At 36.1% G+C, this 27,950-nt stretch overlaps 1 protein-coding gene across 4 annotated transcripts in view; it reads right to left on the bottom strand.

Annotated features, from left to right (window-relative positions):
- ANAPC10 (anaphase promoting complex subunit 10) overlaps positions 1–27,950 on the bottom strand; it is a 187,505-nt gene that overhangs the window by 74,241 nt on the left and 85,314 nt on the right. For 2 of the 4 annotated variants that reach the window (XM_070608958.1, XM_070608959.1), the window contains exon 5: positions 26,377–27,645. The exons of the other annotated variants lie outside the window; for them this stretch is intronic. In XM_070608958.1, the coding sequence (XP_070465059.1) occupies positions 27,415–27,645 (231 nt within the window). In that variant the 3' untranslated portion in view covers positions 26,377–27,414. Of the gene's footprint in view, positions 1–26,376; positions 27,646–27,950 lie in introns of those variants that run through there. 4 annotated transcript variants of the gene reach the window in all.

Below are 27,950 nucleotides of genomic sequence, written 5' to 3'. Positions count from 1 at the left end.
GAGCTTGAGTTAGGCTGGAGGAATTCTCTTCCTGACAAATGTGCCTCAGAGATTCCTTAGGTCACTGGAAGAATCTCCGTAAAATATGGAAGTATTAGTTTCTCTTGTTACCCCTAGTAGAGAAATGCTTTGGGAGCCTAGCAGAAGAAAGAGTTGTTAAAAGATCATTTTCAGGGGCTGGCCCAGTGGCATAGTGGTTAAATTCAAGGGCTCCACTTCCGTGACCCAGGGTTTGTGGATTTTGATCCTGGGTGCAGACCTGCACACCACTCATCAAGCCATGCTGTGGTGGTGTCCCACATACAAAATACAGGAAGGGGTTGGCCCAGTGGTGCAGTGGTTAAGTTTTCACGTTCTGCTTCAGCGGCCCGGGGTTCGCTGGTTCGGATCCCGGGTGCAGACATGGCACCGCTTGGCACATCATGCTGTGGTAGGCGTCCCACATATAAAGTAGAGGAAGATGGGCACAGATTGGCTGAGGGCCAATCTTCCTCACAAAAAAAGAAAGGTAGATAATTTTCAGAAAAAGGTAAAATGATGGCTCCGATATAACTATACAAATAAACACGTTAAGAATTTTTTTAACCATATGATATGAGGGAACCAGGCAGATGTTATAACCTGTTTAAAGGAAAAGTCAAAACAGCACAAATTTATAAGGAGTAAAGGAACATGGAGATGAACTGCAAATAGGGCTAAAACTAGTTTTTCCACATGGGAGAGGAAGTAAATTAAAATCACTACCAGGTCAGACATAATGTACATTATCTATCAGTAACCTATGACTTACAGAGAGTTGCAAAATAGCTCAAAGACAACAAACCAGGCTAGAATCTGATCGTGTGGTCCAGTATGCTATAGATGAGGCACAGTTTATCACTGAAACTCAGAATTTTTTCTACAGAGTTAACTTGACCCTCAGCCCTAAGAGATCTCTTCAACCTCAGAGATATTTCAGCCATGCTTTGGCAAGCAAATTGCTATCATTTAATAACAGAATTCTCTACTGGTATCTGAGATGCCAGCAATGCATAGTACTCATTAGAAAAGAGCCACAGTTTTTATATCAGGGGTCCATGTGTGAGAGAGCTGACTTCATGTTTTTAAACTTCCTAAGAATCTGACGTTCTCTACCCTTGTGCAGACATGGGACACAGAGGTTCTCCTCATAAACAAGGACAAATTACTTTCTCAAAAAGTAATATTGACTCTGCTGAAATACTCAGGTGAGTTTTCAGTTGTGACCCTAGGATTCTGTGCCATGAAATATGGAAGATTATTTGGGCCTGAGAAGTTTTGAAGGCTGTTGTTACCTGCCACCAGACTTTGCTCTTGCAATGATTCCTGCAGAAGCAGCACCTCCCGGATGAGCCCACGGTGCTCCCATGGCTTTAGAACCACTCTCAGTGGTGTCTGTGCCCTGTTCGATCAATTGCCCAATTGCTAGAAGCAAAGGTACATCCCTGCAAGTTAGACCCCAGATACAAAGGCAGAAACAGGTTAGGCAGCAAGCCCTTCTTCCCTCTAAATCGCCCTCCCCTGAGGCAGGCAGTGAGTGACCTCACCCCTTGGCCATGCGCCTCCTCCATCACCCTGGTGGTCTCCCCTTGTCTTCCTATCTCAACCCAGGCACTGAGGAGCCTTTGTTCACTCATCTTAACTTGTTCTGTGGGTGTATCTCTTCTTTCCGTTTCATCCCCTCAGCTCCCTCCAGGAGCTCCATCCCACCCCTTCAACCCCAGGCCACTCCCTCTTCTCAGGAACACTTCTCTTATCCATGTTCATGTCCAGGCAGTTGGCAGCTTTATTCAGAATCTAAAGACCCATGAAATCTTGAGCAAGCAGGCTAGGAGGAGGGATTAGGATCCCCTTCCCTAAACCAAGAGGAGGGGTGGTTCCTACAGGGCCAGGCACGCTAAAAACTACCAATTGGCTGCCTTGACCATAAAAGCAGTTCAGCCTGGCCTTTGGTGAATGTCTGATTTTTTTGTTGTTGTTGTTAAGTAGAATTGTATCCCAATGGACCCACCCGGGTAAGTTAGCTGCAAAATATACATTCCAATGGCTGAATGAGTTGACCTGTTGTATGGGGTTACGTAGTATTGTTCATTTAAATACTGGAGAATGTCTGTCAAATACAATGGTTTTCATTGTAGCACAGTTGATGTTAAACTGTTCTGACAGTAAATAGGCTACAGGTTCAGCTGCTTCTAAAGGAAAATCCCGGTTTGTGTTAATAAAACCATGTCATCAGCATCATGAAGGGCACATACTCTACTCTTTACTATGCCTTGCAGTGTTCTCCCCATTTATTTAACTGCTGTATCAAGTTATATATAAATGAGCTATGATGCCAAATTAGGACACCACCTGGTTTTATACATTTAGAATTGGAATTTTATCCTACCCATAAGAAATTCAAAACACCAGGATTATAGAACCTAATTCATAGATTCATTCAAAAGATATTCATTGAGTGCATCACTGTTTTATGAACTGGAGATACGAAGTTGAATAAGACATGGTCTCTGTCCGGGAAGAACTTAAGATGTAGTAAAAAAGAGAGTGCAAATGAGTATTACAACATTTTCACAGGGTTGTCTTGTGACTGTTGGTCACTGCTGTATTCCTAGTGTCTAGGATTCCTGAAAATTTATTAACTTGAATAGAAATGAAATTCTGTGGTGGTATTAGGACACACGGTCTTACGGGAGCATTAACAAGTGATCTGATCAGAAAATAAAATCACCATAAAAAGTCACATTATTTTGTTTTTATTTCTGATTTTTTTTAATTGAAATAATGAAAGTAACACAAGCTTATTGTAAAACATCATCCACAATCCCATCATGTCATTAGTCTTAACTATTTTGTTTCTGAATAAAGAGAATAATATTGGTCAGTAGTAGATCACCCCTAAAACTTGCTCATCCTTCCTGTAAGTTATAACCTTAGAGCTAATTAGGAAAACAGATTTGCCTAGAAAGGTTTGTTTTGTTTTAAGCTTTAAATGATAATAAAAGAGTTACTAAATCCCAATTTAGTAAATGGTTTGAGACTATAGAATACAAAGAGATCATCATATAACTCTAGAGCTGAGGTAGACAACTTCTTACACTATTGGAGGTTAGTATGACTATGGTTCCTTTCAAAGATGCCTTCCATGGACAGCATTTTTCCTACACTCATATTCATTATTGGTTCTGTCAATTCAACCTAAAATCTTTCATTGACATCAATCATAACCATCCCTTTCCCCTCTAAAAGACCAAGTTTTAAAATTATCTGAACTTATTGAATCAATGTATCACTCCAGCTAAGCCATTTGAAGGGTTATTTTACAAAATCTGTAGTATGCATTTGACTTCTCAGAAGTCTTTCTTGAACCAGATGAAATATTAAAGATCAATGTGAAAAATGCAGATTTTTAATTTCTTTTTGTTTTCAATATCAAAAGAAATTAGTCTTTTTTTTAAAGGAGTTCTCCTCACGACTAGCACACTGAAATTCAACACCAGGCTTTTGTCTACCTTATTTCAATCTCTGACTTTGGCCAAGTCATCTCTTTGTACCTAAGTTTTCTCATCCAAAACATTGTATGCATCACTAGAAGGTGATAAAACCAAATCATGACTAAAGATTAGACAGGATAAATAAGTTTATATTTTTAAGAAAAGAAAAAGCTACAGATATCAAATCCCTTTAAGATAGCAAAGGCAACACCAATGACTGTCTTTTCACATCTTTGACCTATAATTTCTTCACCTCTAAAATCAAGTTAGGTTAAATGATCTCTTGGGTCCAATGTGGCGTTAAAATTCTATTAACATGTTACTCTATTACCATGAGAATTATATGCAGAAAATTAAGAAATAAAATAGCAGACAACAAACATAAATAGTACATCCATAGTAAACATCTCTAAAATGCTTCCAATTTACCGTCTTCAATAAGAAAGTGAAATCTCAAAAGGGCTTAGCTGGTGGTGACAACGTACTGTGAAACCCAGAGTCTGACTCAGGTCCAAGGTCAAGGAATTAATGTAGACAGAACCACAACAAAGTAGACACAATGGCAAAGGGAATCATTGAGAGTAAATTGGAAAGGAATTTGCTATTTTCTCCATTCTGGTTTTGATATCAGACTTGGTGGGACCAGGGTCCCAGGTCTGACCTGGTCCTTAGTATGGGTTCTTGACCTCAAGCAGGAAAGAATTCAAGAGCCGGTCAGGAGAGATGATACAAGTTTACTGAGAGAAAAAAGCTAGGCTGATGAGAGAGAAAGTAGACTCAACTACCTGAGGAAGGAGAGTAGGCTGGGCTGACCGGGTAGAAACCCACCAACCAGTCCCAGATGGGGTCTAGCGTGCTGATTTATAGTGGTTGAAGTGGGGTGTCGGGTTAGCAGCTGAGGATTAGTCAGTCTCTGGGCCAGGCGGTCATCTCCTGCAGGTCAGGCACCAAGCTTGTGATCAGGCTGCTGGTTGGCTACCTGCAGTGGTCAGGCATCTATTGCTGCTTGAGAGACAGCTCTCAGGTCTGCCTTTTCCCTCTCTCAGTTTTATTCAAACCTATAGAAAAAATTACTTCCAAAGCAATTTTTAAATTGTACTTAATAATGAAATATCAAAGTGGATACAGCATTAGGCATTTCTCTAGGCCTTTTATATGCTTCTTGGGTGGCTGAAGGCACTCAGCTTCCAGTGTATTTGAGGGGTATATTAACGGCTTAGTACAATGAAGTATCTTAATGGCATATTTACTGAAGCACTTAATCTACTCTTTGGGGGTGAAGAGATCAAGTGCATCCCTGTTAGCACAGAGGCTTCCTTGGGACAGTATCATGGTTGCTGCAGGCTGGAGCCCATAGACTCACCCTGAGTCTTGTTGATAACCTCAACTTGTCAAAGTTATAATTTGTCACCAGGCATTTTGAATTAGAACCTAAGATATTTCATCAATACCTGTCAATCCACACTCAGCAAAGAAAGCAATACAGTGTCAAGTAAAGGATTTAATTTAACGAGCTGGCCATAAACCTGTCAAGGGTTGTTTTTTCTTAGCTTCCCTTCTTTCACCACTTCCCAAGCCAAATCCAACCAAATACACAGGGTTCCATAGAACCACTCTGAGCTGAGAGAAACCCCCACAAACTTTCTCACCACCCATCTGTGTAACCTACTAGAGAACTGGCTGGCCAATAGGGCCCCAGTTTATTTGACTGTTAAATAAAGAGATCAAACTAAATGGTGTTTAGAACTAATATTCCATAATTCTATCTCATTTTTTTCCTTTGGTAACTAGTAGTTTGAAGGACCCTAAGTAAAGCCAAATTTCCAATTTTGCCTCAAGGAAATTTGATTTCTTTTTTCTTTTTTTTTCCAAAATAAAATCTCTATGGTACAAAAAAGCTGAAGGTAGCTTTATTCCTTTTGCTTTATTCCTTTAGGGTGGTATTTAAAGAATGAAACCAGGAATGGCTGGTATTTAAATAAACAGTCATAAAGAAAAGAGAATAAAAGTTATAATTTAGAATGAAATTATTTTTAATGAAATAATGCCACATATGAGTGTATCTTCTTTTTAACCTATCTATGTAGGTATAAATACCATGCCAGCATCCCTGTGTTGTAAATCGGCTCACAAAAGAAGGGGCCCCTGTAAATAAACTTTTTTTTATTGCAGTTAAGGGGTTAAAAAAAAAAGGCCAGTTTTGAAAAGGACTTGGGAATTGAAAATCATTCCTATATACTACCTAGAGGAAAGAGTTTAAGAATAAAACTATATTCAGTTTCACCATCGGACACATAATTACTAATCATAAAATTACTAACCATGTTATTACCAGCATTTCCAGTGCAAGCATCAGAAAAAAGATTAAAACGTTCTTAATATTGGCCTGTGAAGCTGAAATGACATAGAGTGAAAAGGCCAGACATTTATTCTGGTTTTCCCTATAAACAATGACATAAAGAACAACACGTTTAACCGGTAATTTCTGGGTCAGGCAAAGGAGAGGTCGTATACAAGAATCCGGTTTTATAACAAGGGTCTAATGGGGAGAAGGAGTGGGTTGAAAGAGCAGCTTCTTTAACCAAGTTGAGTTACTTAACTTTTAATCTGAAAAGGACAGAAGAGTTTAGCTAAGTCGCACAGAAGCACTTGAATACCTTCTCCATGAAGTGGCCTTCTCTTAGGCTGCAGTAGGATTAAACTAGTTATTTCTACGTTCCTTCAAGTCTCTCTTTTCAGTGATTCCTGGAACTTTCAAAGACCTATCCAAATGAAACAAATGTCCAGTCTGAAGGCAAATCTACCACAGTTCAAGCCTCCTTTCACACCCACTTCTATCTCGCCTCAGTCCGTTTATTCAAGATTCGGGCCTTTCAGGTTTCTGAGCTCAAATTTTCATTTCAACTACTCCACCTCCTAGAAATACCTAATGGACTATTAAAGAATTGGCAAAGAGTAAGAGAAATATTTCATAACTGGTATTTTTATTTTGGTTAGAAAAAGTCACAGGTAATTTTAATTCACAGCTATAGTTCTTAGCCCATTTTAGAAGAGCAGTTGGGGCTGGAATTTTTTATTTAGCTTTGCTCTAGACTACCTGCAAATCATTAAAAATGTATCCCCAGTTGGGCCCATGGATAATTAACTGTTCTTTACAAAATCCATCTGTAAAGTTGCAGTATAAAACACATTTTATTACCCATTTTGCTTGTGATCCTAAATTATTTGGAGCCTCTGCTTAGATTAACTAATTTTGACCTAATTCTCATAAAAATAAACACAACGGTTTTAGAGTTCACAAACTTTGAGCATCACAGTTGCATATCTGGGGCTAACACTGTTCTTGTGGGATGACATAAGAATATATAAAGCACTAAAGTTCTAGAAGTGACTTGAAGAGTGTGCAGCCCCACATAGTTCCCATTAATGCAGATGTTTAAATCTTATAAGCCTGAGTTAGGAAGCTCCTTCTGTATCATGTTGAAATATTCTTTGAAGCTGTATTTATTAAATTCTTTCCATCCAGCAGCAATAAGTTAAGTGTTCGTTTAGTGGTAAGGGCTCCGTCTACTGCATTCACACATGATCCCGCACTTCCGAGACCCAGTTTATACACAGGAAGAGAGAGCAAAGTCAGTGAACAGTTATCAACTATTCATTGTCCTTCTGATTAACAGTGACAGTTCTAATGATTCCCTAAAGTTTCAAAAAGTCAATATTAGAAATGAAAACCCAAGAATCTAAATTAAAATGGAACCCTTTCATTGGCATTTAGTCAAGGAACAAGCTGAAATAAGGAAAGAGCACTAGATTAGGAGTTAGGAGACCTGGCCATTTACTCCCTGTGGTTCCAGTTTCATCTGTCTTATGGAGCGACACCTGCCTTATCTACCTAACAAGGTAGCCTTAACCATCTAAATGAGGCAATGGGCATGAATGTTCTTTGTAAACAATAAAGTACTTTACAAAATATGTGAATAATTCACTTTCCTGTTATATGTACAGAAAATGGAATACACTTCTAAAAGAAATTTTTATTTAAAAGTTTCAAGAGGACTGCAAAAGATTCCTAACAAAATTCTCTACTGTTCTTATCAGAAACATAAGGGAAGCGGGTAGTGAGGTAGCAGCTGCCCAAAGAATCAGACAACAGAGAACTCAAAATCTGGCATCAGGGAGAGTACTGAAAATACTTGAACCTTTCTAAGAAAGTTCAGAGAAAAGAGATTCATCATTTTCCACAAGATCTAATTTCTATTTAATTACTGATTTTTTTTTAACTACAAAGCTGCAAAATATTAGTGCAAGCAGAGCTCTTTATTGGTCACCCCAGGACACTTATTCTTAGCTTGGCCCCTCTTACATCTTTACAGTGTTTTTGGACACCTGTGAAATTCTGAAGGCAAAAGAAAACATCTGCTCACACCCTTACTAATGCCTCTGGGTCCTATGAACCAATGTTATTATTAACTTATTAATAATTATTATATTACTATCATAGTAGGATTTAGGTTAGACCACATATCCATGGCAATGGTAAATTGGATAGAGGAAGTATTTTAATTGAGATTATACTACAGTAGTCCCCCTTATCCAGGGGGGATACGTTGCAGGCTCCCAGAGGGTGCTGAAACCGCAGATAGTACTGAACACTATATACACTATGTTTTTTCCTATACTGTACACACATATCTGAGGTGTGACAGCAAAACTAGCATGAATTTCTTTTTCCTTCTTCACAATTTCTTGGATAGAAGATTTATTCTGACCCAAGATCTTAGCAACCTCCGCGTATGATTTTTTTTCTTTCCTTATTAAGTCGAGAACTTTTCACTTAAAGGAAGCACTTTGCAGCTTCTCTGCGGCATATCCGAATTACCAGCATCACTACTATTGTGCTTTGGGCCATTATTAAGTAAAATAAGGATTACGTGAACATAAGCACTGCGATACTGCCACAGTCGACCTGATCACCCAGAGGGCTACTAAGAAGTGACATGCAGTGTGGTAGTTATAGAGCATGGATATGCTGGACCAGATGATTCACGTCCCACCTGGGACAGAGCTGGACAGTGCGAGATTTCACCACGCTACTCAGAATGGCACAATGTAAAACTAATGAATTGTTTATTTCTGGAATTTTCCAGTTAATATTTTCAGACTGCAGTTGGCTGCAGGTAACTGAAACCGTGGAAAGCAAAACCGTGGAGAAGGGGGAACTACTGTAATTCATTTATGATTTATTGCTAATCCAATGAAGGGCCCCTAAATGTCTAAGTGTCCCAGGACCAGAATTACTTAAACAGGGCTAAAATAATTAAACACAAGCCTCGGTATGAAGTAGAAACAATAGCTGAAGATGAAGTTTGGAGATACATAAGTTTCTCTAAGAAAGATTGGCGGAAACAGACTCCTTGCTCTTTACAAGACTCAGTTTAAATTAAATCACATTGATTTCTTTCAACCTAAGTCGTAAAGTTGCAAAATAGTCATGTGAGGATCATCTTCTCTAAGAAGTCACGGAGAGAAATATAAGTGAATACTTTGCTCTGCATTGAATCAACCTTTCTTTCTCTCCATCTCTCCATCCGTGTCTCCATCCTTCCCAACATTCTTCTTTCTTTCTTTTTTTCTGAAAAGCAACAGGCTTAATCCATGAAGAAATAGGAAGCAATATAGCCTCATCAACTTTCCATATTTCTTTCTTTTTGTGTCCCCATCCTGCACCACCCCGTCTCTCCTAACAGTAGTGATGTGGTGAGGGATGGTTTTAATCCATTAGTTCAAAGGTGGGATCCCAGAACAATATTGTCCTTTGAATAGTCTTTGGGATGACAGAAAACATAAAACCAGAGGCCACATACCTATCTGATCCACATGTACCATCAACATCAATAGGTATTCTACTACAGCCTCAGGCGGTTTCTTCTAACAAGCATTCTGCCCTCCAAACACTCTTGTATCCTGGGACTCTGCTTTTGACCGCCCATCCATTCCTCTTATCTACTTTTGGCAAATAGAAATCAGCTAAATCCCACATTTCATAACAGCTACATGAATTTTTCTGATACTTAAGTAATATTTAAAGTATTGCTATGTGGTATCCAATACTAGATGATGTGATATAGAAGATATATCTATAGAGAGAGACAGAGACAGAGAGAGAGAGGAAAGTTACTTCAGGAGTTGCTCAGAAGTAAATATTCAACTTAGTTATTTAGTAGCTGTGCAATTTAATCAAATTAATCAACCTGTTTCCTTCGTTCTAAAAAAGGGATAATGATAAATATAAGAACATTGAAGGAATTAAATCTAGTAACATATAAATAATGCTTTATCATAACGACTGGCACAAAGAAAGCACACAGTAAATGTTGACTATTTTTAATGTTGTGAGCACAAGAGGCAGTCAGTGTAAGGAAACAAGCAGACTACCAGGCCTATGTAAACATTTGAACGAACATGGGTCTCTCTACACATGCCAACCCGCCCTTCCTCTTTCATATTTCAGTGTTAAAAGGTGTGAGTGAACAAGGTCACTAAACAGCGATGCTTGTAATTAACACGAACAAAGAAAATCAGCAGAGAATTTGATTGCCAAAAACACTTAAAAGGGCCTTTTTAGTACAGAAGATGACATGTTGCTATTCTGGATAATGCTAGACTTACCCCCCAAGTTGGAAATAGCATGATCACCAGATAGGTTGGAATTTGTGGTCAGTCATATGTCATTTTTAACAGGCATGGGGAAACAGAGTCTAATATGGAAATAACTAAATATTAACAGTAGTTAAAATAGCAACTTACTCCCTTACCTCTTTAGGATGGAAAATTATCTTTTCACTTGACAAACATGACAATGACAAATGCCCTATGTATCTTCCATTATATGAAGTTGAAGATATGGGACAATTTCACTGTGGTGATAATTCCTTTTACAATCTTTTTTATTATGAAATATTTCAGATTTTTTTTTTAATGTAGAAAATACCATAAACCCTTGGGTATAGACTACTCAGCTTAAAAAAATAAAACATTACAAACATAATTGAAGCTTCCCTAATGATCTCATTTCTCAATTCCTCTTTCCCCTGGACTCCAAGGTAATCACCATACTGAATTTGGTGTTATTTATTCACGTGGGACGCATTCTCAAGGTTACTTTCTCAGGCCAAGATAAAAAGGCTAGTCTTCTATCACTCTTCAGAGTTAATTATTCCCTTCGTGCCTCTGAGAAGAATTTATGATGTGGCAAGATCTGGTGATACTAGAATTGGGTACTATTTTTCTTATTAAATCAAAAGAGGGAAAACACGCCATTTAAGGCCACTCCAACTGTGAAATATAATGTCCTTTTAAAAAAATAAAGTCAAGGATATTTAGAAACATGTGGAGAAAAAAAATTTTATAGATGTGGAAAGAATTCAAGATTTGAGTTTCAGCAATATGGCAGACTATACTTAAAAACCCCCTTGCTTGATCAACTGGAAATGCTGGGGAAAATTACACAAATTTTAAAAAAATGCACAGCTAAGCTCATATAAAAGAAAAAATATCCAGGTGCCAGTAATAATGAAGCAACTGAAAACTGGACTGGCAAAGGAATAGGCTACCCTGTATTTGCCTCAATGGTGGGTGGTGAGTAGTGGCTGCAATCTAGGACTTTGGTTTAAAGGTATACAAAGGATAGGAGATGAGAACTTGGCTCTTGCAAGGTGGTGAATTGAAACTAAGATCCCTGAATAAAATTGGAAGGGCTAAACTCTCAGTTGAGGGGAAAAAATCTGCCCACCAGCAAAAGAAGACAGTAGACAATAGGGAAACTGGCTCATCTGTGCTTGGGCTCTGAGTGAATTCTTTGAGAATTCATACCATTGGCCTGCACAATACAGAGGATCAAATTTATGTCATATCTAGTCTAGGAAGCCACAAGTCAAGAAATTATAAAGAACTATGTCCTAAGTCAGGGATCCCCACTGAGTGCACACAAAAATAAACCAAAAACGATTCTGGGAGAACATTCTTAACCCAGGCTGCAAAGGAATTCTACAGATAAAGCCCTGTTGAAGGTAAGCTTATAATCCAAGATTTAAAACAAAAGAGAAAACAATCTATACCGGTGGATTCAGCAGCCAAAAAACAGCAGATTGAAACACCCAAGAAATTAACACACTAGAAATGTCTGATAGAGACTACTAAATAGTTATGACTAAAAGAGTTATCACATATTTTAACTAATTTGTTTAAATTCCCTAAAATTTTAACCACCACAAATTCTGCATTCCTTAGCATACATAAAAATGAAGAATGAGGGGCCAGCCCCATGGCCGAGTGGTTAAGTTCGCGAGGTCCACTGTGGTGGCCCAGGGTTTGGTCAGTTCAGATCCTGGGCGAGGACATGGCACCATTCGTCAGGCCACGTTGAGGCCCCATCCCACATGCTACAACTAGGAAGGACCTGCAACTAGGATATACAACTATGTCCGGGGGGATTTGGGGAGCTAAAACAGAAAAGAAAAAAGATTGGCAACAGTTGTTAACTCAGGTGCCAATCTTTAAGAAAAAAAAAATGAAGAATGAGTAAGCAACTGTTAAGGGAAAGATTAATAACTGCATTTGGGGCAAGATCAGGGCAAACCAGTCATAAAAAACATTGAATTATTTGCCACTGAATTATTTTGGCATTATATAACAACATAAAGTTGTGAATGCACTTAACAGCTACTGTGGTGAAACATGGCCTTCTCTTGGAAATGTGTACATTGAGGCTCTTTCCTCAAAAAGCACCTCTCAAAATGGTGATATAGAGCAAATAACCACCTATATAGGATCTGGAGGATGTTGGTCTACAGATCAAAGCTAATGTGGTACTTTGAAAGTTGGGAGAGGTGGTGGTAAAGAAAAATGTTATACTCATCTTTACATTTTTTCCTATATTTAACTATTTGTAATGCTTTATAAATTAATGATCAATATATTCACCATTGACTCCTTATCTAATTTATTCTTCTGAGGTCCCCATAGAATAGACACCTATATAAACATCTCAGCATGATATCAATATCTGTTGATTATCTTTAACCTAAAGTTAAACTTTCTGCCCAGCCACATATAAGCAGACAGTGAATTCTGTCTATTTTATACTTCCAGTCATTTCTTGTCACTTCCACTGCCACATTTCTATCTGGCCCCTCATATCACACCTGGGTTTTTCATTTAGTCATCAAATATTTTATTGCAAGCTTACCACGTGGCAGGTACTGTTCTTCGAGATGCTACATTAGTAATATGGTTTCAGAACCTATCTTTATCACCTTCAGTGCTTTCTGCCCCAGTTGAAACTTACTGATTCAACCTTCTCAAAATACATATCACTTACCTATCTGTTCAAAACCCCTCTATAACTCCCTGAAAGAAGATACAGGCTGAACTTTTTTACCTTGGTATTAAAGGGCCCTCCAAAATCTAGCCAAAACTATCTTTCTAAAGTTTTCTCTCACCTCTCTCCTAGATGGTTGCTTGCATTGGTTTGGGAGGCAGTATCTTCCAAATAAACCATATAGAGTTCTTTCTCCCAGAGAGTCAAATGGAGTAAAAAACAAAAGCCGAATATATTCTGTTTACAGAAAACATATAAGAAATATAAGGATATGAAATGGTGGAAAGTAAAAGAATGAAAAAAGCACAACACTCAAACACTAATCAAAAGAAATCTAGTATAGCTTTCTTAAATCAAACAAAGTAGATTTTAAGGTAAAAAAAAATTACTTGACATAAAGAAGTACACTTCATAATAAATAGTTTGATTCATCAGAAAGATATAACAATTCTAAATGTATTTGTAATTAAAAACATAGCCTCAAAATATATAAAGAGAAAATGGACACAATTATAAGGAAAAGTAGACAAACCCACAATCATGTGGAAGATTTTCATACAACTTTCTTATTAACTGACAGAACAAGTCAAAAGACAAAAAATCAATAGAATATATAATATTGGATGACACAATTAATGAACCTGACCTAGTTAACATATATGGAGCACTGCACCCCAAAACTACAGAACAAATATGACTTTGATGAACCATTAATAAAAACTGAACATATGCTGGGCTATTAAAGCATGTTTCAACAAATGTCAAAAACCGTTCTCTGACCACAGAGTAATTATGCTAGAAATCAATGATAAATGGATACTTTGAAAATTCTCATATATCTGGAAAGAAAATTTTAAAATGTACTTCTAAATAACCCATGGGTCAAAGATAAGCATCTTAATAGAAATTAGAAAATATTTTAACTTAATGACAATAGATAATTATGTATCAAAACATATAAGATCAACCAGAGCTGTGCTTGGAGGGAAATTTACAGTTTTAAGTGCATATTTTTGAGAAGAATGCTGGAAATTATTGATCTAAGTATTCATCTCAAAAACTTAGAAATATGAGGAAAATTAAGCCCAAAGAAAATAACAAAGAGAAGAAATTAATGAAATAAAACATATACATGCAATTGAGAGGATAAATAAAGCCAAAAGTTGGTTCTTAGAAAAGAGTAACAGGGGCCAGACCCACGGCCAAGTGGTTAAATGCTTGTGCTCCACTTTGGTGGCCCAGGGTTTTGCCAGTTCGGATCCTGGGAGCAGACCCAGCACTGCTCATCAAGCCATGCTGAAGTGGTGTCCCACATAGCAGAACCAGAAGGACCTACAACTAGAATATACAACTATGTACTGGGGGGCTTTGGGAAAAAGAAGAAGAAGAAGAAGAAAATAATATTACAAAAAAGAAAAGACTAACAGAATTGATGTTTCTGCTGAGATGGATAAAAAGGAAAAAAGGAGATATCACTAATAACCAATATCAGGAATGAGGAGGGATCTACACTACAGATCCTACAGATGTTTTAAAGATCATAAAATGATAATATGAACAACTTTATGCCAATAAATTTGAAAATGTAGATGAAATGGATAAACTCCCAGAAAAATATACATTACAAAACTTACACAAGAGAAAGTACAAAAATCTGAATAGTTCTTCACCTATTTAGAATTAGAAATCAAACCCATAATTATGTCTTCATAGTAAATCTTATAAATAAGGAATTATTCTAATCTAACACAAACTCTTCCAGAAAACGGAAAAATAAAAAAAGTTTGCCATTCATTTTATGAAGCCAAAATAATTCCAATCCCAAAACACGATAAGGACAGTACAAAAAAGAAATATCACAGGCCGATCTCACTCATGATGCAAAAACTATATGGTACACATAGATGAAAAATTCCTTAACTAATTTTCAGCAAACCAAATCCAGTGATAAAAAGGATAATGCCTATAATCAAGTTGGATTTATTCCAGGAAAGATAATTGATTTAACACTCAAAAATCAACCAATATAATTCAACAAAATGATAAAATAAGAAAATCATATGGTTATTTCAAGAGATACAAGAAAGGCATTTTATATATTCAATACTCACTCATGATTTAAAAACAAAAAATTTTTGTAAACTAGAAGTAGAAGGGACTAGCATTAATTTTATTAAGGGTTTCTCGAAAAAACCTAGGCAAACATCATACAAAAGGTGAAATCTTGAAAGCTTTCCCATTGGGATCAGAAAGAATGCCTGCTTTCAATGTTCAATTTAACATCTCAGACTTCTGTTTACATGTTACTGGAGGGCGCAGCTAGTAGAATAAGAAAAGAAAAGAAATAAAAGGTATAAGGAGAGGAAAAGAATAAAATAGAAGAAACAAAAGGAATAAAACGCATCATTTAGAGATGTAAAAAATCTACAGAAAAATTATTTTAATTAAGAAGTTAGACAGTTGCTGGATATAAAGTCAAGATACAAAAGTCAATTTTATTTCATTTTACCAAAGCAAACTTTTGCTTTTAAAAGTACCATTTATAATAGCATCAAAAAATATCAAATTCCAGGAATAAATCTACAAAAGACGTATAAGATGTCTCCCTAGAAAACTATAAAATATTATTGAAAGACATTAAGGACTCAAATACATGGAGGCTTCTGTAAATTAGAAGAATCAATATTGTAAAAGTGTCAGTTCTCAAATTGATCTATAGACTCAAAGCAATCCCAATAAAAATTCTATCCAGTTTCTGCATGTGTGTGTGTGTGTGTGTGTGTGTGACCTGATAAGCTGAATTTAAAATGTGTGTAGTAATGAAAAAGACCAAGAACAGTTGAGACACTGTTAAAAAAGAACAAGCTGGGAGAACTTAAGCTACCTGATGTCAAAGCATATTACAAATCAACAGTAATAAAGACAAGTGTGGTCCTCATATAAGAATAGACAGATTGAATAGAGCAGGGAGCTCAAAACATAGCCTACACGTGTGGATACCCAATTTGAAACAAAGGCAGCATTGCAGAGCAATGGGAAAAGATGGTCTTCGACAGATGGTACTGGGTCAATTGGATATCCATATAGGGAAGAAAAAAATGAAATTTAACTTCTATCATCTAAGGCGGATTGCAGATTTAAATCTGCATAACAAAGCAAATAATGCTTTTAGTAGATAATAAAGGAAAATATTTTTATGATGTTCAGCTTGGAAAAGATTTCCTGGCACACAAAAAACACTAAACATCAAGGAAAAGATAAATAAATTGGTCTATATTAAAATTAAGAATTTCTGTTCATTAAAAGATCTCATTTTTAAGAGAATGAAAAGGCACAACACAAGTGGGAAAAGGTAGTTAACAACACTTATAATTATCAACGGGTTTATATCTAGAATATATGAAGCACTTTTATAAATCAATAAGAAAAATAAAGACAAATTTTTTAAATGAGCAAAAGACTAGAATATTTCACAAAAGACGCTATCCAAATTGCCAACAAACATATTAAAAGTGGCTTGACCTCATCAGTTATTGGGGAAAGAAAAATTAAAACTACAGTAAGATAGGGGCCGGCCGGATGGTACAGCAGTTAAGTTCACATGTTCCGCTTAGGTGGCCCGGGGTTCACCGATTTGGATCCTGGGTGCAGACATGGCACCGCTTGTCAAGCCATGCTGTGGAAGGCATCCCACTTATAAAGTAGAGGAAGATGGGCACAGATGTTAGCTCAGGGCCAGTCTTCCTCAGCAAAAAGAGGAGGATTGGTGGCAGATGTTAGCTCAGGGCTAATCTTCCTCAAAAAAAGAAAAACCAAAAAACTACAATAAGATAACACTACACTCACTAAAATGGCTAAAATTTAAAAGACCAACAATACTATAAATTGGTGAGTATATGGAGCAACAGTGACTCTTATACCCTGCTGTTGAAATGTGAAAGAGTACATCCACTTTTGAAAATGATTTGGCATTATCTACAAAAAAATCCACATACCGATGCCCTTGAAATGAGGAATTTGCTCTTACATACATGTCTAACAGAAATGCACATGCAATATGAGCCAAAAGAACTGGAATTTCATAACAGCAGTATTTGTAATAGTTCCAAACTGAAACTTCTGATAACCAACAACAGAATGGATAAATAAATTATGATATATTTCCTGCAATAGAATACCATATATATAGCAATAAAAATGAACAAAGTATAGCTACATGCAGTAACATGGATATACATTACAAAAATCATGCTGAGTAAAAGAAAACCAACACAGTGGAAAATATATTGTATATTTGTATATACATATGTACGTAATGTATATTATATTAAACACAGGTGAAATTTAGCTGCACCATTTAACCCAGGGTAGAGGCTGGTCTTGGAAAGGAGGAAGGGAAGAGTGGTTGAGACAGGACCTGAAGAGGGCTTCCAGAGAGGTGAGGTGTTCTAGTCTTTGGCATGTCCATGAGTGTCCAATTTGACCTAATTCATTGAGCTGGTGTTTGGTGTACTTCAATGTATATACATTATGCTACACACATACAAATTAAAAAGCAAAAAGGCTGACAAAATCGACCAAAGATTACAGTAGATAGGACTCAGGTGCTCATATAATTCCTATACTACTGAGTTACTTCCTTTTAGCTTGCAAATAATAGAGAAAAATGTTCACATATAAAATCTTTCCATTAAAATATTTCCTCTTATTATATTCACCAGCTACACAAAGAGTATATGTCAGTGGTTACTATTATTTAAAACAAAAAAATTGTGCTTACACTATATTGTTTCTTCATATCACTAGTATATTTCATGCTTCGGTTGACATATCTTGAAAAAGGATTATAGTCTGAATAACACTATTTCAAAGACTTCTTCAGTTTTAAAAGAAGGCTTTCTTATTTTGAATCCAAAAGTAATTAGATGTAAGACAAGCACAAACTGGACCCAAAGGAATCAAGTTGTGCTCTGACTAATGATGATTTTGTTTAAATACACAACATGCCATATTCCAAGAACTCAAATATTTTTCTAATGACTATTGAGAGCCTTATTTGGAGCTGTGCATAATTTTGGATGGTCTTGCTTATAGTGGATTTTTCTAAGAATTCCATTTATTATCTAAATCTCTGGAATGAAAGGAGGGAACCTGTAACAATGGATCCAAACTGGGTGGACATTTCTATGATTCCACAAGCATTATCCTCTAAATGCCCCTTGGAAAAGCATAGATTTCTGCCCAAATTTTTTTACCCGAGGCAAACTTCTGATAGCCTTCACCATGGCCCAATCTTAGATAATTATATATGACAAATATTACCTAAATATTTAGATTTACATAAAATTGTTTCAAAAAATATAGTTTTTATCCCATAGTCTCCTTCACAACTTATAACGGTGGTGGGTGTTAGGCTACCCACATTGCCTCTTTTTTCCTCCAAAGTTTTAATATAGCACTAAATATAAGAATTAAATAAGGGTATGGGTATAAAACATAATAGGGTAAGATTAAACTTTCACCATGCTCTACCCTACCTTTCTTCCATCCTGTCACTTAAGAATGTTACATGTTACTCATGTTATTCATGTTAATTCCCTGCCGTACTGCAGTCTGAATATAACCTTCTTATTCCCCCACCAATTTGCAGTTGCCCATGCCCAAAATGCCCTCCCATTTCATGTCTTTCTATTTAAATCTGCACAGTGTTCTGGAACCAGAGTATAAATTTATGGACATTTGTTCCCCACTCCTGATGATTCCCAACTGGATGGAAGCTCAATTCCTTTACTCTGAGTCTCTCTCCATCCCTTTACCCCATCCCTGAGGAGGTAAACATCTGACCTGTAAACATAGGAAGAATAATTGAGAATATATGGCTCAATTCCACCCTCCTTCTTCTAGGGAGCTTCCCGTCCATTCATTGCAACCAGCTATGACATGAATCTTACGGATTGTTAGAAGCCCAAATTAGCTAAGACTTAAAAATACATCTGTCAACCTGTCATGTCTCGGGAAAGGTGATATTTTGGCCTTCATCTTCATTATTTATTTCTCAACTTGTACATAACTAGGAAAGACACCTCTTCAGATACCCCTACGTACATGAATTTCTCTCTCTTCCATAAGATCCTTACTGACTACACTGGGCATTGGTGGTATTTGCCCTTATTAAAATAATCCTTATTATCTGTTTCACTCACTACTACCTTACATGGAGACTGTATGAATGTCTGTGTGTGTCCCTAGCCATCATCAGCTAGACTGTAAATTCTTTCTGAATAGGAAATGTTGTCTACTTATTTGTATTCTACAGAGGATTTAAGGCATTCAATAGTATATGTTGATTGTTTGAAAAAAGAGGCAATATTTTTCTCCTGGAAACAATATAATACCATTGATCACAGCATGACAGAGTAAACATCTTTTCTATTTGATAGGAATAAGCAATCAAGTATCCTTAATAAACAAATAACATGACACTGTGGATTATTCTCTTGTAAGTAAATCTTTATAAAATGTATTGCACGTTTTCCAGCCTTCATAAACATTATATGCCAAACTGCCCTTATCTTTTTTCATTAGTGCAGTGTTACTAACATGATCAGTTATGTTATCTTATGTCGTTAGATTTAGTCTAGAATAGGGACTTCTATTCAGCAGATCAAAATAGAGAAAACGTACCCAAAGTGGCCTGAGAGAAGACAAGTTTAGAGTTGGAAAAATAGTGCTTATCATGAAATTCCAAAGGGCCAAGAAAAGACAGAAACAAGAAGTGGCCACTGGCAGCTAAAGGACTTCAGAAGTGGAATCAGGAGTAAGAATGGGTCTAGCAGACCAGCTTAGAACCAGTTACATACACAACACTGTGCTGGAGCTTCTCTTTTAGTATGATGCTCATGTCCTACTTCTGGGAATGAGCACGTGTCTTAAAGAACTGACAAGGTTGTTCAGCATCTATTTCAGCTTGCCACATTAGAAAGTTTTATCAGATATCTTTTCCTCTTTGATAAGATTGAGAAACACAAGAAATAGAGTTTTGATATCTTCCACGGGCTCAAAAGGACAAACAGTGTAGTTAATCTAGCTAAAAAGGTTGTGTTAGCCCCCATCCCTTGTAACAGAATTTGTGGAATTTAGAAATTCCTAGTGCTATGTGAGGTAAAATTCTATATAGCTGCTATTACAGTAAGGTGTTAGTACATAGTAGAGGATAAAATACAAGGCTGAAAAAGGGATTCTTTAGAACTTTGGTAACTTTAGTTACCGGACATGAAGTGCTGCAGAACTGGCGGATCTCTTCCCAAGTCCAGCAGAATTCACAGGGAAGAGAGAAAAACAGCCGTTCCTCTCCCATAGATTTCTCAGATCAAACCATATGAACCGAAGACAAAATAATAACACTAATACCGCTCCTTTTTATTGAATATTTGCCAGGCAGCGTGCTAAGCGCTGACATTTCTTATCTCACCTTGTCCTCTGAGGTGTACTGCTATTATTTTCAGTCTGCAGAGGAGGATGCCGAGGCTTAGGAAGGCTGTGTGTGGCAGATACCATTCACTGTCTATCTAAAAGACACTCTTCTTCCACGCATAGAAAATAGTTTGTTTTTTTTTTCAGGGAGACAATGTGTTTAGCCCTAAAAAATATTCATTTGCCTAAGTCAACGAGGACAATCCTGCTCCCCGCTTTCCCAGACAAACTTGCCTCCCTTTCAGATAGAGGTGGCCACGTGACCCAGTTCTGACCAATGAGATACAAGAAGTATGCTGGAGATTTCTGGCGAACTTTTTCCTTCCTGATAGATGACGGATATGGCCAGTGCTGCTCTTCTCCCTTCTCTCTCAAGTGCGAATGGGATAGCTAGGACTATGGCAACTATCTTTCGACCATGAGAGAATGATCTAAAAATTCTCAGAAAGCCTCTGTTATTAAGCTGTTAGACCAATGAAGCAACCATGGATCTCCAGACTTTTTTTTTTAAAGATTGGCACTTGAGCTAACAACTGTTGCCAATCTTTTTTTTTTCTGCTTTCTCTCCCCAACCCCCCACCCCCGCCCCCCGCCCCAGTACATAGTTGTATATTTTAGTTGTGGGTCCTTCTAGTTGTGGCATGTGGGACGCTACCTCAGTGTGGTCTGATGAGCCGTGACATGTCCGCGCCCAGGATCCAAACCAGCAAAACCCTTAGCTGCTGAAGCGGAGAGCACGAACTTAACCTCTAGGCCACGGGGACGGCCCCTCCGGACTTTTTAATGCACAAGAAATATAAAAACTTAGTCCCTGTGGTAGGGATTTCTGTTATTCATAGTTAAATATAATCCAGACAGTCATTTTATGAAAATGAGACATAAGATGTGAAAGTATGTGAATGCATGATCTTATAACAAAATAATGCATATTTACTGCATGCCTATGTCGAGAATTGTAATAACGCAAATATAGAAGACTGATCCGTCTTCAAGAATTACTAATATACACAGTATAACATTCATATGCTAAGGTAGTTTTGGCAGATTACATAAATGCTGAGGGAATTAGAATAAAAGAATGAACAAAAATATACAGGATTAAAATCAGAGAAGTAAAGGCATTCAAGGGAGTCACTTTTGAACTAGTTTCTGTTCAGGTAAGTGGGATCAATTGGTAGAATAGTGACAAGATTGAAGGTCATTAGATGCTACATATGAAAGAGTAAAAGTAAGAATGAGAGAGTTGTGTGCATAAAACAGACAAGCATATCTGCTTGGCTAGAGCAAAAAGTCTGAGAACAATGAAAATAAAGTCATCAGAGGCAAGGAAGATGCATGGTGTTGACAGGACGCCAGAGGACTTCAGGTCTATTTATGTAGGTAAATTTGTACAGGTAATGTGGAATTAGTATAGATATTTACAAAAAGCCATGTGATGGAATATTGTCGATATTTTTATCTTAGAATAAAGTAAAGACCAAATGGTCCAGCTGGGAGCTTCCTGAAACTGGCCTAGACTGATTTGAACGGGGTGAAACTACAAGTGATAATTGATGTGGAGAAAGAAGATGTAAGACTTAGGGTTATTGAGTATGGAAAGATGAAGGAGAGGAGTCAAAATTAGACCAGATTACCAATCTAACAATTGACAATTTCAAGAAAGAAATGAGGAATTCTGTTCTAAACAGCCTGATGACTCAGAAAAAAATCCCTGAAGAATAGGTTCCTTGTACCTTCTATTAGTTACTGAATACTACCTTAAAAATAGGCACTATTTTAAGATAAATAGTAAAGTTCTTTTCCTTTGTCTACAGTAAACACCTGAGTGTGTTATAACTCAATAGCTGGATGGCTCATTCTCGCTTTACTGAAGCTACTCTCCCTTTCATTTTGTCACCATATCTATGTAACACGTGATTCTTATAAATTTTAACAGTTGAAAAACAAACAGCTGGCTGAACTTTCTGCTTCAGTCTTTTGGATACTTTGCTTCTTGGTAAGTGATCAGTATTTTGATACTGCTGTAGTAACAACAGGAAATGATCTGTTAAAATCTGGATCTCCAGCTATAGATGAATGCCAGGGTAAAGAGGAGAGCTAGTCTCAGAATAAAATCTATAAAAACAGTTTGGGGAGTTATTTCCAGGACCACAGGGAGAGAAGTGTAATTTGCTCTCAACATCGGAAAAGTAAATGCATAGTGGAAGAACATCTTATGGTGATCATTGTACTGCATCAGTGGAAAGCTTACAGCCACAAATGTAGTAATTAAAATGATTGAAATGGTACATGCTAGAGCTTCAATTATACATGATGTGAAATACCATTTCCTGAAATAATTCACTTGGAAAAAGTTTCATAAGCAGGTAGAGCACTTCTAAATTGGTCCAACTGTAATTTCGCTTATGTTTGCAAAATACAAAGTTGGTTCCATTCATTAGAAAAGACAAGAGAAGACAAACAACGGTGGTGGGATTAGCCATAGATAAAGGAAGGACACTTTCACATAAAATTGAAAAACAGACTGGTTAATAGTACTAAAAAATCATTTTAACTTCTCATATAAAATTGCCACGGATTATAGATATTTTCTTAGATTTATATTGGGAGGTTTTCTAAGTAATTAGCCTAAAGATTTGTCCTGTTAATAGAATTAATCATTATCACGATAATTAATAAACTAATCCCTAAGGCCTTCTTCTTCCTCTCTCTAAGGCTTTCTGGACACCACTGCACAGAAACAGAACCAACCAAATGGCAGACTATGAAGCACAGAGAGCTTCCTGTAGCAGGCTGGTAAAGGGAGCTTTGTACAGCAAACATGTCCAAACACCATACTTTAGGGAGTCATAGTAGAAGTGGGGAAAGCCAGAACAATGTGGACAAAGGAAGATAATCTTGGTTTAAAGATCCACAAAGCAAAAGTGTCCACATACAATCACAACTACAAAGTTATTATTTTCCCTAATGCTTTAATGTAACATATTTTGAAAATTTTGTCATACTAAAAAGGTAGTTAATGAAATAAACTAATAACCAAGAGTTCAATTAAAAATAAGATTTTATTAAGAATTTTTTAACTCTAACAATTAAGAATTGTTAGAGCAGTAACAATTTTCTAGAACACTAGAAACATAAATATTTGTATTTGATTCATAAAATTTTATACTCACGAAGATTTATTCTGTAGTGTTTTAATCTGTACTAAATTAGTAGTCATAATGGCTAAAAGAACAGAAGGCATGGTGTCTAAAATTAGTTTTCAAGATTGTCTGTGTTTTAATCATTGAAACCTTCCAAACAAAAGTAATATACAAAACATCACTTGATTCTGAATACACAAATCATCTGTTTCAAATTAATTTTTGTTACTCATATAAAAGAAATGATAATCCAGATTCAAGAATAGTCTTGAAAAGTGAATAACTAGCTGATATTACAAATAGTCTTTCTTTCCAAAACTCCACGTCCCCCACAATGTCTTCTTTGGCTTCACCTCTATCTTCCTGAACAGGAAGTCAACTCTCTCTTCTCCTCTACACTACATCAATCAATGAAGAGATCTTAGCACTTTAATTTCTGATTTGGTTGGTTAGAGACCTATTATTTCCCCTAGTAGGCTATAAGCAACTGAAAAACGAGGTCCGCATCAGATTTATCTTTGTTTCCTTATTATATCTAATTCAACACCCAATATCTATTAGTCTTTTTAGAGTTGTGTATTTATGAGTGTTCAATGATCTGCTGTATTTTAAAGTTCCAGTCCTATAAGTTTCTTGTGACAATACTTCCTCAGCAAATAAACTAATTTTGAAAGTCTCATACTTAGATTACATGTGAGATTTAAAAATTTAAATCTTTTAACTGCACAGTTTGTCCAATACTCAAAAACATAAACTAGATTACAAGTGAATTAGTGAATTTGCTGTCATTTTTTTAACTGTTAAAGGCTTTTCAATCTCAATTTTTTTATTCTCAGATCCGATACAGTAAGACTTATAACTACTTCATATCTAGCATCTTTGGCTAATTCCTATGTGAAACAGGGAGAATAAGTTTTTTTAAAATCAGCTATACTGAGATATAATTTACATGCAATAACTGCACATATTTAAAGTGTATAACTTGATAAGTTTTGGCATACGTATGTACCTGTGAAACCAGTACCCCAATCAGGATAATGAACATTTCTATCATCCTCCAAAATAGCCCATCCTTTCTTACTTCTCCCCACTCCCTATCCTAAACAACCACTGATCTCCTTCCTGTCAATTAGTTTCCACTTTCTAGAATTTTTTTAAAAATAGAATCTTACAGCATGTACTCTTTTTGTACAACTTCTTTCTCCCAGCATAATTATTTTGGAAATTTATCCATGTTGTTGCATGTATTAATCGTTCATTCATTTTTACTGCTGAGTAGTATTCTGTTATATGGATATACTACAATTTGTTTATACATTCTCCTGTTGATCAACATTTGGGTTGTTTCCAGTTTTGAGGTATTACACATCCAGCTACTAAGAATATTCATGTACAAGTCTTTGTAGGAACAAATGCTTTCTTTTCTCTTGGGTAAATACCTAGGAGTAGAATGGCTGGGTCACATAATAGGTATATGTTTAACTTTTTCAGAAATTACCAAACTGTTTTCCAAAGTGGTTATACATTAATTACACCCTCACCAGGAGTGTGTGCTCCAGTTCCTCCATATCTTTGTCAACACTTGGAGCCATCTTTTTAATTGAAGCCATTCTAGTGGCTGTGAAATGGTATCACACTGTGGTTTTTAATTTGCATTTCACTAATGTCCAAGGAAGTTGAGCATCTTTTCATAAGCTCATTTGCCAGTCAGATGTTTTCCTTGGTGAAGTGACTGTTCATCTTTTGCTCACTTTCAACTGGACTGTTTGTCTTCTTACTGTTGAGTTGTAAGAGTTATTTAAATATTATAGATACAAATCCTTTGTAGGATATATAATTTGCACTTTTAAAAGAGAAATGCAACTGCTTTAGCAAATTACGCTTTGTTAATGTAATGCATGGTGTACCTGTTTTAAATAATCCTTATAATACGGGGAAGCACTATCTCCGTAATGTTCAGCTACCAAATTTCCCCATGCCTTTAAGATGGTCAGCCAGCTAGCATAAGAAAAATAGGGGAAGAGAGTAGAAGTAGAAAATATACTGATTTTCTCAACATTCTTCTTCATCTCTCCTGATGGTAGGAGTCTCTTAGCAGACTATTAGTAGTAGGAGATAACAGCCTGGATCGCGCAAATGATAATTAGTCCTCTTCCTTTTTTTCTTTTAAGCAAACTTTTAAAAAGCAGTTAGCAAATAGTAACATTATTACTAATAAAACTTTCTGTACTTATTAGATTTCTCTGTGACTTAGACTAAAACTCTGTTGTTTACATGAATGTTTTCCTTATCAGACTAAAGCAAAACATCTAATACAGTGCCTAGTACATACTGCTATTACTTTTTTGATTCTTTCCTTTTAATTCCTATCCATGCGTTTTCCTTCAATCTTCTCTTCTACCCTTCCAAGAATCTCACGTTTATACTTGAATTAATTTGCTGATCCCAAGTGATTTTTGGTTATTGACTTTTGGGTAACCCTATAGATCACCTACCACGCTTCTTACTTCAAAAGACAATAAAATGAAAATGATAAAAAAAACCTCTTTGTGGAATTCATAGGAAGAACAGCAGAGGTTGTGTTGAGTCAAAAAGTGAAACCTTTTTTTAATAGTATCCATGTAAGTTAGTACTCTCTGCTAGAATAAAACAAACACATAATTATTTTTTAAACTTTGCCATTTAAGACTTCAGTCTACCCAGTAATGCAAGAACCACCAAAGAATCTTTCCCAAACAAGAGCCAATCTGGGAAAGTTCTGTGGCTAAATAATCATCCTCCCAAAAAGTAACAGATATAGGGAAAAAGAAAAAAGTATACAGAATCAAATCTACTCATTTTAAACCATGGAAAGAAAACACATGTAAGCTTGTTTAAAATCTTTTTATATATAAAGAACAATTTCATACATTTTAAAAATTTTCATGAGACCTATTATCCCTCAAGGAATGCTTCAGTGTCAGACACAAATTTGAAACTAATTGTTCTATAAGCTGCACTAGAATTAGGATACACAGCAGATTATACTGGCAATCTCGGATACAGTATCAGGATATAGATAAGTATATTTCATGGAACTAATTACAACATGATTAACTATATTCCCCAAATTAGAATGGTTCTCATCAGACACCTAATACTAAGCTTATTTTGACACAGTTTCTAAAAAGGTCAAGTATTAAAAGAATAAACTTCCTCTGGATAGAAAAAAAAGAAGAAGAAGAATTTTGACCTATTAAAGATAATATCTGTTGATAAAACAGTTTTGTTCCCAAACAGGGGCCAGCCTGGTGGCATAGTGGTTAAGTTTGTGTGCTCCGCTTCAGCAGCCTTGGGTCTGCAGTGGATCCTGGGCGCAGACCTACACACTGCTCATCAGGCCATGCTGTGGCAGTATCCCACATACAAAAAACAGAGGAAGACTGGCACACACATTAGCTCAGGGACAATCTTCCTCAAGCAAAAAGAGGAAGACTGGCAACAGATGTTAGCTCGGGGCCAATCTTCCTCACCAAAAAACAAACAAACAAAACCATAGTTTGTTCCCAAACATGCAGTAAATCATTACTCTAATGCATGATCACTATATGAAATAATCACCTGGTTAGTGAAAAATCAGGTATATCTTGAAATTTTCAGTTCAACTGGTTTTCTTTTGATGTAAGAAAAAATTTAATGACTGGCTTCAAATCCACTTCTGATAATGTAAAATATGTGGGCTTTATTATGTTAAAGAAAACAAAGATAATATAACCCAAAATTTCTTTATTAAAGTTACAAAAAAATACTTTTCAATGCATACAAAATTGTAAAATAACTGATGCTTTTTTCAATAAAGATAAAGATATAATATTTACTGAAAAGATAAAACAAAGATATGTTTAATGACTTTTGTTCTGTTTTAAGGTCACCTTATTGAACGATACATCATGAAATCAATAGTTGTACATCTAGGAAATTTACCAATGGAGCTCTCTTCCACTGGTGTGTATATTTTAATTTGTCTCATGTGGGTGTCTCTTCCATTTTGGTGATTGGCTAGAACAGCAATCTGTATCATGAATGTACGAGTTGGCTTCTTATGATTATCAGTTAAGGGAACGTGAATCCAGCCACTTGGTTCCACCAATTCCAGTTGCTGCCAAGAAAAGAAAATCAGATTATGTTTTCACCCAATGAATATAACTTATTATAATGAATGCATTCTAAAGTTAACTTATAATTAACATTTTGCTCACTGTGATAATAACCATTATCAGTTACCAGGCACTATTACCATGGTCCCTTTTTACATTTGCTTAAGCATTTTACAGGTACCATCTTAGTAGACAAAATAAAAATAGACGTATGCAGTCTTAGTGTTTATAGAAACTTAAAACATAACAAACAACATACAACAAACTTATAACATACCAGTAGAGTTAGACATGTATAAATGTATAC

Source organism: Equus przewalskii, chromosome 2 (assembly GCF_037783145.1).
Source record: "Equus przewalskii isolate Varuska chromosome 2, EquPr2, whole genome shotgun sequence".
Taxonomy (NCBI): domain Eukaryota; kingdom Metazoa; phylum Chordata; class Mammalia; order Perissodactyla; family Equidae; genus Equus; species Equus przewalskii.
The sequence above is the reverse complement of the archived record's forward strand: the minus strand, read 5'-3'. Positions and strand labels throughout refer to the sequence as shown.